Source organism: Gallinula chloropus, assembly GCF_964237585.1.
Source record: "Gallinula chloropus genome assembly, chromosome: 2".
Taxonomy (NCBI): Eukaryota; Metazoa; Chordata; class Aves; order Gruiformes; family Rallidae; genus Gallinula; species Gallinula chloropus.
Genome location: NC_140086.1, coordinates 150,997,578 through 151,008,667, shown reverse-complemented (window position 1 = coordinate 151,008,667; position 11,090 = coordinate 150,997,578). Strand labels below are relative to the sequence as shown.

The 11,090-nt window shown below is 39.7% G+C and overlaps 1 protein-coding gene across 4 annotated transcripts in view; it reads left to right on the top strand.

Annotated features, from left to right (window-relative positions):
- Positions 1-364: 364 nt before the first annotated feature.
- The window catches only part of PFKP (phosphofructokinase, platelet), a gene marked incomplete at its 5' end in the record, with an annotated part of 41,303 nt that continues 30,577 nt past the window's right edge, over positions 365-11,090 (top strand). For 3 of the 4 annotated variants that reach the window (XM_084260134.1, XM_084260133.1, XM_084260132.1), the window contains 2 exons: positions 365-449; positions 8,698-8,771. In XM_084260134.1, the coding sequence (XP_084116260.1) occupies positions 365-449; positions 8,698-8,771 (159 nt within the window). The remainder of the gene's footprint in view (positions 450-8,697; positions 8,772-11,090) is intronic. The other variant, XM_084260135.1, reaches the window with a different exon arrangement.

Genomic DNA, 11,090 nt, shown 5'->3' with positions numbered 1-11,090 from the left:
AGGGCTGTCAGCGGGGAGAGGAAGCAGCGGCGGGTACGGCGGGGAAGAGGCGGGCGGCTGGCGGCGATGTGAGGGCTGTCTCTCTCCTTCGCTCTCTCCTCACGCTTTTGGGTTTTTTGTTTAGTTTTGGGTATTTTTTCCTGGGCTTTCTCACGCAGCCACCCCTCGCCCTCACTTTTACTGTAGAAATAGACCTGCCTGTGGATACACACCCACACCGGGGGTTTTCGGGTTCTTTTCCCGCAGAGGCCGGGCACAGATCCAGCGGAGCGCGCCCCTCAGGTAGCAGGGCAGAGCCCCGCAGCCAGGGGCTCCCTCAGCGACCTCGCTTCGTCTCGCCCACCCGTGCCGCCCCCGCAGCGCCATGGATCACCAACCGAAGTTCTTCGAGAACCTCTCGGGCACCGGGAAGGCCATCGGGGTGCTGACCAGTGGCGGCGATGCCCAAGGTAGCTGCTCACGCCGTTCATTCCGGGAGAGAGGGGAGGAGGAGGAGGGGAAGAAGAGGCAGAAGATGGGGGTGTGTGGGTAGGAACTGCAGACACGAGTAGAGAATAAGGGCAGGGGAAAGGGAGGGTGAGGGTGGGAAACCCCTCGAGGGCTGGTGTGAGGGAGGCGGGAGGGTGAAGAGCCTCCCAGGCAGGAGTGCGGGGTGGCTTGGGGGTAGCTGCGGTGGGAAACATGGGCTGCCCCCGGGGTGTCTGCGGGAAGCCGCGCGGGTAGGGACACGTGGAGGTGGGTCTGGGAGTGGGGCGTACAGGATTGCCGTGGGTCTCGGGTTCCTCTTTCCGTGCTGCCTTTCGAGCTGTCTCTTACTATGATCATTTAAAGGCTAAATCATTTTTTGTGCGGCCTGGGCGTCCGGGCTGCAAACGTACCCTCACCCTTCCTCCTCCCTGCCTTTCTCATCACGTTTCCTCTCTGCCTGCCTTGGCAGGGAAGACGGTAGGAATGCACCAGTAACTTTTGCCACCAAAATGTCCTCACCCCTCGGGAGATGGTGTGGAGTGGAGAGCGGATGGCTGGTGTGAGCGTGGGAGGAGGTCGTGCCGCTTCGCACGGCGGGTGGGAGGCTGGCCGCGCTGCTGGGGCTCTGCCAGCCCTCGCCTCATCTGCTTTTCGCTGCGTTTTGGCACCGGGAACATGTCTGTGTTCCTACCCATGATTTAAAAAGCTCACATGGTAGTTTGCTCTGTAGCCCCGTAGGAGTATGTTGGAAACGTGTTTCACCTCCTTAAATTTCTTAAGTGTAGAGGGAGTTCTAGCTACAGGTCAGGGCGAACAAAAGACCTACAGACATAAAGAGGAAAGGGAAAGAAAAGAGACTTGATCTCAGTATACTTAGTCATGCTTTCCTACGCTTTCGTTTCTCCTTTTCTACTAGAAAAACCTCTTATATCTCTATGGTTGGAAGTTTCAGTTAATTACCATTTCAAATGTGCAGTGCTCCATGCTGTTGGAGAGGACTCGTGCTTTGCTTTTGCCGGGAGAGTTTTTAGTCATGATTACTTTTAGCTCCTTCCCTCAAATTACGATTATTTTAGGTTTGGGGGAGTTTGGTGTCTTGTGCACTTTGTTTTTTATTTCTTTTCGTGTCTCCAAAGCACTTTCACTCAAAGAACCGGCAGTTTTATTCGCGCTTGAGGGGGGGTGCGGGTGGGGGGTGCGCCTCTTCCGTTTCTGTGTGGGCGCGTAGTTTAATGCCCGTTTCCCCGGGGGCATGCGGGACCCAGCCCGCGGCCGTCCCTACCCGTCCGGTTTCGCAGCGGGTGCGGGCGGCAGCCTCCCCTCCCCTCGCTCTCCCGGCGCGGCCATGAGGTGGTAGCTCGCAAGGACCAGTGTGTCTCCGCGCTCCCTCCCCGCCGCCGGTGTGTACGTGATCCGCTGCGAGTCGCTGCGGATTCCGCCTCTTTGCGTCATCTGGGCCGGCAGAAGCATCCTCCCTCCCTCTGCCCGCAGGAATAACGGGGAGCCCCCGGGTTTTCCTGGGATTATCTGAAACTCTTTCTAGTGAAGGATAGAAGGGATTTGGTAACAATCGGAGACGAAAATGTTGCAGTTCCAGAAAAAAATGCAAGCTGATGGGTTTAAATGGTTTCTCTTTTGCCCCTCGGCGGGATTACGCTCGTTCAAGTTTTATCCACAGTTCGTTCCCAGTGTCATCAACTTCTCTGCTAAATGATTCTGTGTGGGACTGCGGATCAAGGCATACCTGTTCCAATGGTCTGGTCGCCAAATCGCCATTTTAAAGCGTAGCAGGGCACTGCCTCAAGCAGCAGTAGTGTGTTCAGCAAGGGGCTGAGCCCTGCGACTTGCTTCCGCGTGGCTGGAGATTATATAATGCAGCAGCAGATGTATCTCTTAATAAAGTATTAATCTGCGCTTGCCACTATGTGAATTAAAGCATTTACAGGGCTTGCAGAATCCATGGGTAACATCTAGCCTTTATTATCTGGCAGATTGCAACTGCAGCATGTTTATACGGAGGGATAAAAAGTAGCAGCCTGTGAAATGAAAGCTGCTGAGGAGTGAGACTGTCACAAAGACCAAACAAAGTAAACTGGATGCCTTCCAAGTCATTTTGTGGGCAGCATTGCTGTCCTCATTTAAAAGAACAAGTGGGGAAAAAAGCGCCACAATATATTAGAACTTGATCATTTCAATTCAACACAGTTGAGGTTCATAACCCATACTATCTTGGTAGCAGTACAGAAGTGTAAAATAAGCAACCTCTAGTCTGTTCACATGCTAGGTTAGGAGTTAAAACAAGGGCCCGAATGAGTCATGCCCTGTCAAGGTCATTTGCCCTTTGTAGGGCAGATGTGTAAGAGAAGTTGTGAAGTATGCGCAGAAAGAAACATGCTGCCATTATTGCAGAGCTGTTTGAAACTATGTGCTCAAGCAAACTGAGGCAAAACTACTACCTCTGAAGCAGGCAAAAAGTACTCCTGTTTTTTTTTTTTCTTAGACTTGTTAAGACTCCTGGAATCTTAAGAATATCTGTAATGCAAACTAAACGCACAGGAAATTGAGTGGAAAGAACACCCGTTAGTGTTGCAGTAAATACATGATCTTCATATCAATAAGTGCCCTGATTTAGATTGGACTGTAATATGCTTGAAATTATTTTGAAATCAAAATTACTACTCTTGCTGTTATTGTACTTTTTAATAATATAGAAGTAGCATGTACATTACACAAACCTTTTTATTTATTGAACACATTAACTTTCAAATTGCTTCCCCACACTTGTGGCATTTCCTTGCAAGGTTTTTGTTTGTTTTTCTTGTTACTACCTGTGGAATATTAAAGGCTATAGAATGTGTTTGTGTTATACTAGAACTATTATGGTTTAGTCGACACATCTGAAACACAGGTATATTCTTTTGTTTGATGCAGTTCATTTATCGGTGACTTATTTCACAGGAAAAAAAATTTGTATTTTTTACACTTAACTGATATAAGTACTGAGCATGACAGTCCCATCACTTCAGCTAGCCAGCTGTTAAATTGTGAACTAAAACAAGTACTTTCCACCATAATCACAAGTACTTTGAAAAGACAAAGAAATATTGACAACGCATTCTCAAAATTTGAGTTGTTCAGTATCTGGACTATTTCTAAATTCCAGTGGTTGCATCTCAAAAAGATGGACTTACAGGTGGCTTTAAGTCACGCTTCTGTCTTCACTTTGTGGGACTCTGGCCACTGTCTGCTTGAAGTGCATTGGTGGTATTTTTATGTGGGTTGCAAGTGGCTGCCATACACAGATTCGAATGCCTCAGGTACCTTATGTTCATAGAACCTCCAATCAGACTTTATTCTAGGACTGTGGTAGGTATGTCTTCATGTTTCTGCAGCAGGAACAATGCCATCTGAAAGCTTCAGACAGAAGGTGATTGTATATGGTTGGAGAATGATGTGTTTGTGGCTACTTTGAGGTATTACCCAATTTGCTGACTGAAAATTACTGTCTTTGAATGTGACTGGTTTATTTTTTGAGATTAATTCAAAGATTCAGTGTTGTAAAAGACAGCATGAGTAAGGGACTTAGTAACAGTCTGAAGTATCATAGAAAAGGACTGCTGAAGTAAAGATCTACGTAAGTCTGTTGTAAGCTTTACAGGCTTCTCATCAGTTCAAGGCATGTTGAAAATCTAGTGCAGATGTACTGCTCTTGTCCTGGTAACATTGGAAGAAGAAATTCTGACACTGAACAAATACAATAAAATAAAAAACCCAAACCCACAAAAAACCCCCACACCCCTTTTATGTCATCCTAATTATTGTTAACATGTATGTAATTTGAAAATAGTGACAAGGAATTTTTGAATTCTTGCCCCCCCACCCGCCCCACCCGCCCCAAGGCATCTTTTACAGCAAATAGTAGTGTGTATGTGTAAACATGCATGTATTACATGCATATGTGTCTATATATAATAATACAAATATAACTTATATGTAAAAAAATAAGGAATGTTATTAATGTCTGTAACTTTCAATGCATTTAATAGTTTGTGTGAACTGCTTTTATAATTAGTGGATTCTATGATGAAAACTAGTCTCAAGATGTCTTAAATTCTGAAGGAGGAGTCACGTATGGAGTTTAGATGATATGCTGTGTGCGTATTTGTGGCGTAGAATGTTCTAAACAGTGTTACTGTTTAGAATAAACATATAGGATTTATAGGATCAGTCACTATTGTGACTATATGCAGTAAAATCTGTTAAGTAAAAATAAGTAAATAGAGCAAACCCAGAATGTTTTCTTAATAACTTCTTCACTTCTTGTGTTTGACTGCTTCTCACCTTTTCTTTTGATGATTACAGCACCATCTTTGTCCTTCTGACATTTATAAGATCTAACATCATTACTGATACATCGAATAAAATCTTACTGTTGTTTAGACACTTTTATTAGCTTCTGTGTTGTATGCTCTTTTATGCTTGGATCTTTATTCAGGGTAGCACCTAAACATATGTGCTAAGTCATTAAGCACGCGTTAAAGCCAATGTTTATCTTTAAAATTGGTGGTGCTTAAGTGTTCCTTGATGCTGTCCAAGATGCATAGATTTGATTTTTCTTTTCTATGACTAATAGCACAGTTATTTATTTAAAGGTCTGTCTAGCTGATGAAGGTGAGGAAAGCTTGTCTTAAACGCAAGATAGGGTTTTAATTTTACTCAAGCTCTTCTGTTGTAGTGGTGCATATGTTTGTGGGAACAGGCAATAGACATGAGAGTATTCTTTTGGGGGAAGGGAGTGCCTTTAAAATAAAGATTTCTGCAGTACTGCTTGTAACCCTACCATCAGTATTGCTTTCTAAGGCAATTGAATAGACTATATCAAGAAAAATAGTAAATTTTCAACTTTAATTGATTTCAGACATTATGTAAAGCCGTGGAAGTAGTTGCAGACTACTTAATCTTTGAGTCCAAAAGAGCAGAATAAATCTTTTATTCTGTCAAATACTTTAACACAAAAGCAGCTGGTAATTCAGACAGACTTTAAATAATTATGTTTTAAAAAAATACTGGGTTTACTCGTAGCTTTCTTTTGAGGCTGCTCTTCTAATCCTGTATGTTTATCACTCTTATTTATTATTTCAGAGTAAATCCATGGTTAACCCAGTAAATCTCTTTTTCAATGATATGCATATAATTACATTCCATAGTTATTATGGTAATTTACAAATACTATTGTAGGACTCCATAAGTAATCAAATAGAGCAACATTTTGTTAGATGAGTTCTACAGAGACTTTTTGAAAGTCTCTGTGTTTATGTACTTGAATCACTGCAAGGAGTGTATTCTAATTTAGATAACCAATATGTAAACATTTAATACTTGAGTGTTTAACTGTATCTTGTAGATACCAAATTATAACATCCTTCAGTTATCAGCCCTTCTGAATTGTAAGCTGCTTCTTCAGGCACCAAAGTCATTTTTCTGTATAAAGAGATAAAATGTACATGGCTTAATAGTCATAAATTGCATGTCACATAAACTCTAAAGTTGCAGTGGTGGTAAGGAGAAAATGTTTTCCGTGTGCAATTTGTGGTGAGGTTTTTTCCTAGGCTTTTTGACCTTTGTTGTGTTTTACCATTTTTTCATGTAGGATACAAACTGGAAAATATTCACTAAGAAACTATGTGGCTGTATGCTGAGTATATACTTAGAGAAAGAATAAATGGATTTGTAAGTTTGAGAAGTAAATGCTTGTATTTTACTCAGGTTAAGGAGTAGTATGAACATTTAGTCAAATCAATGTTTATTGGCTAATTTATGCTAATGTATGGTGAATCTAATGAAAACAGAGTTGCTACCCTTTAAAATGCACTGATGAAGAACTATGATACATGACCAATGAAGCAGAAACGTGAGCAAGAAAGTATGTGTCTTTGGTAGGTGCAAATGCTTATATTTAAAGTCTTCCTACTTAATTAAATGCTTAATTTTGCTGACAAAGCTATTCTGCTTTACCATGTTTGGATCAGAGACACTTTTTCTTTATTCTAATTAGAGCACAGAGGCTACTGCTAAAAAGACTGCTACCAGTCTAGCAGTTATCTAGCATAACTGAGCATATGCTAGATAACTGAAACAGTCTTGGTGCTTCTTTGGAGGTGCCAAATGGGAGAAATGACAAAATTGAATCTCAAAACCCAAGTATTCTTAAAAAGGCAGTTCTGAGTAGTCCTCACTTGCTGATGGTGAACTCTTTCAGAAAATTAACATTTTGGCTGCTTTTCTAAAATTCTGCAGAAAAGTGGATAGTATCAAAAATTACTCTTGTCTCTACAAACCCTTTACACATACAAATCCTTTACACATACAAACAACACCCCCAAAAACCCCAAACCCAAACACCCACCACAACCAACCACCCACCAAAAAGGAAAAAAAAAAACCCAAAAAACACCCCACCACAGAACCCAAACTACCAAATAAGAAAACAACCTCCCACACAACATGTTGTGCATTAAAAGTGAGCTGTGGACTTCTGTGAAAGGAGGAGCTTGTGCTTCCATCTTCCCTGTTTGAGGAAAAGGGCAGTGCTGTGGAGAACTGTCAGTTTTATAAAGTTAAAGGTCTTTGTCTCAACTTCCCAGGGAATATTGTGGGGGGTGTTTGTTGTGTTATGGAAATTGTTTCAGTTTGGAGATAACTTTGCTGTGTAGTAGATCAGTTCTGATCTGAGAATTAGCATGCTAACTTTTCAGTACATTTCTTGAGATGACATTCACTGCTTTTCTTTTGCATCATCCAGTTCATGATCCAGTGCTGTGCATTTAACTGCCTTGGCATTTGAGAGCTTGTTCCAGCCACAAGGCTGACTCTGTCTGAGAGAATGCTCACTGTCATTTCCCTAACGCAGAATTTATGTGAAAACACTTGTGATTTTAATCCTAAGGCAAAGTGATCATCTGTATGCAAACAGCGAAATAGTTTTTTGTTTTGTCAAACTTAATTTTTTGTTTTCCATTGGGCAACTTCAGGGGCTTTGTGGTATATTACTAAGTAGTAAACGTTTGAGAAATCTTCAGTCTCATTATTTGTTCAGCCAGCTAATTTTTTATAGCTCAGTGATTTTTCCAAGCATGATGGATATTGCAGGAAGAGACCTTTATGGCTTACTATGTTGTATGTATATTTTAGTTATTGACTTTGCATCTCCAGATAGGTGAACACTTCTTAATGCCTATGTTTAACGGCACAGATAACCTTCTACTTTGCCATTTTGATACTAAGAGCTACAGATTTGGGGAGTTGGTGTCCAGTATTTTGGATTGTCACATATGTGGCATCCTTTTTCAACTGATGTGCTGAGGCTATTTCCTTCAACGTAGCCTAATTACTTCTGTCCTCATGATTTACATAATCTCTCATGTCTTTTTTACATGGTAAGCAATTAGTTTATTACTTTTGGTAACTTCCTGAATACCGAGTAAGGTAACGCAATATCTGAATGGATGTGTTATAACAAATTAAATTGACCCGTGTAGGGGGCAGTGAAATTTGCATTATTGCTCAGATTAAGTGTGTGAATATTGGACTTGAATGGAAGATTCTACATTAGTATAACTAGTCAAATATCTGTGAACAGAGAATTCTTATGGGAAGCAAAATGGTGTTTAGGCACTCTTCTGTCAAAGGAGTCTATGCATTATTGTACTGCTAAATCTGTTTAAGTGGGCACCTGTCCATGTCACAAGCTTTGGCTGTGCTCCCCACAAAATGCTCTATGCACCTGTGTTACTTTGAAAAGCTCAGGAAAAAATGATTGCAATATAATTTCTGCTTTGGAGAAACTTAATTTTAACTGGCTGAACGTTTTACATTTCAGATAGAAACGAAATATTTATTATGAAATTAATTTACTTTGTTTCTTGTTTAATAGCTGTTTCTTTCACAGTTACGTTTTACAATCAGACACAATTGAATATCTGATTAACAGGCATATTGGCATCCACATAATTACTGTAACAAAGCAAATAGTTCTGCACTCTTCATGTTCATGGGTTGATTGCAGTGTCATTAAGCAAATTTCTGTTTTAATAGATGCTGATCCTTGTCTTTCTTTAGGAATTAATGTTTTTTTGTTGGTTTGTTGTGTTTTTTTTAAGACTGACAATTCATAGTGTACACAAAATACTAGATAACCTGTAACAATGTGATTTTGCTTTTTCTTCCCAGGTATGAACGCTGCTGTCCGTGCAGTAGTACGCATGGGAATCTATGTAAAAGCCAAAGTGTATTTTGTTTATGAGGTTAGTTTTTGTTTTATTCATTCTACATTTGTCTTCTGACTATATGTGAGCTTTTGTGGAAATCTCATGATGAGTGAATAGTAGAAATTTTAACATTGTAGATATCATTTCCTTTCATTATATCAATTTTTTGTGTGTCTCGGGTTTTTTTACTTCCATGTGGAAAGTTCTTTTACAAGGTATATGCTAAAAATAATTAATTTTAATGTAATTTAGGTGTATAGAATTAATTATGTACCACCAGAAGCTGAAAATAATGAGAAAACCAGAGATAGTTTTCACCTAGCATTGAGCTGTGTGTTTGTGTACTTGTTAGGTGTTTGGCTCGAAATACTGTGTTGTATAAATACCTTCCCAAACCTAGTTGAACTACTAATTCTTACCCCCCCCAGGCTTTTCCCTGGTCCATTTTCCTTGGGTACAGTAAGGCTGTGCCATATCCCTCATTTCACAGATCTTGGCTTTTATTCAAAAGCACTGTCAGGCTGTTGCCATCTTTCCTGGTTTACAGATAGAGAGTTCTAACTGAAAAAACTCTAGTCAACAATCAAAAAATACCCCACCAAAAAAACCGTGCCATCATGATGTCCAGACATCAGAATTTTGTAATTAAACCTTCTGAGTGCTTGGACATGAAGATTGTTAATGTCTGTAACAATTATTTTATATGAAAAAGATGGTACAAGTTTATTGTCTTATTGGAAGACTAAGTTATAGTTAGACTTCCACATGAATCACACTTTCAGTTTTTATAAAATTTGAAAATTGAACTACACAGTAAATACACTGAGCAAGAAGTCATTCTCTTCACACAGGAATTGTTGTACAACTCCTAAAAAGTTTGAGGTGATTACAAATCATAATAAATAAAGCTTTCATATGAGGCAAAACTTGGTAGGCAATATTCCATGGAGTACTAGAATTCATAGAAGTGATAGGAAAGTACTTTGATTTTATTTTTGCCTTTGCAAAATGCACAATTTAGCTTTAAAAGGTAGCTATTTATCCATTTTCTTTCTTTGTCTACTTCTTCCTATAGTTCATTTACCAAAGAGATTCGGAGTATATTGAAATGCAAATAAGCAGAGCACTGTGCTCCAAAATTCTTTTGTACTACGGTGCTACAGCAAGTAGCTCTGAATAATTAGTGTGTGCTAATTACATGGCGAATCTCTAGAATTCCTTCAGAGTTCAGCTGTTTTGCAGGCTTGCTGAAATGGGTCAGATACTTTTGTGGAAAGGAGGGCGTTTTGACTATCTTTAAAGGACAGAATGTGGGGGGTTTATGTTTTTTAAAATTGTTTAACTTAAGAATTACGATCTTTCTAGTTCATTTCACAGTATGTTTACTTTTTCACCTTCTAAAATACTGTTTTGCATCAATGAATGTATTCAGCAATAAACTTCCAAAGAAATTTGGGTATTTCCGTTTTTCTGAACTTAGCTTAATTGTGTTATGCTAGTTATCCTGTTTCTCTGTTAATTGCTAGAGCTTGCCAGTGTGAGTCAGTGTTGGAGCTTTGAGTTTCCCTTCTATATTGCTGTTCTATGTTCATTGTAATCACATAGTTGGGAGAAAAATGTACCTCTTAGTGTAAGTATGGGAAGTAGATCTGAAAGAGATGTTTGCTTCTACATTGGTCTATTCAGCTGGTACTGAATGCTAAACTTTTTTCCTCTCTGTGTTAATTAACATATGAAGTCAGTTTTTGTTCATAATGCACAACAGTACTTCAGAGAAACAGTACTGCAAGCTTTGAAATGAAGCTATTGAATTCAGCACAAAATAGGAAACAAGTGGAGGTGACAAATGTAATGGAAGTTAAAAATCGTAGGATAAGACTTTGTCACTAATGATCTCCAGTACAATCCTTTGCATGGTGTATACAGAGGAGGTGTATTTTTGTATAGATATGAAGTTATTTGATCAAATACTTTTAATAAGGTCTTTCTAAATTACAGTTTAGCAAATGCAGTCTTCAATGTGTTAAGCAATGAGGATACTGTATTTTTAGCCTACATTAACTGGACACGCATATGTAGAGGTAAAGTAATGCTTATATTGAAGTTACTCTCAAAAAGTGAAGAAAAAGCCTGAATTGGCAACCCCTGAAAGGTGAAAAACGTTTTTTATTTGGAGCCAAAAATGGAGGTAAAGGTCTCAGCATTTGCAAGCCTACTTTGCTCTAGTTGTCATGCTCTTTTCCTCCTGTAACTTTTCTCTCTCACAAGCACTTTTTTTTTGTTTGTAAACCCATCTGTCTTCTACAGTTGTGTCCAAATCTAGCTCCATACTAAAAGTAAAACAATAACTCCATT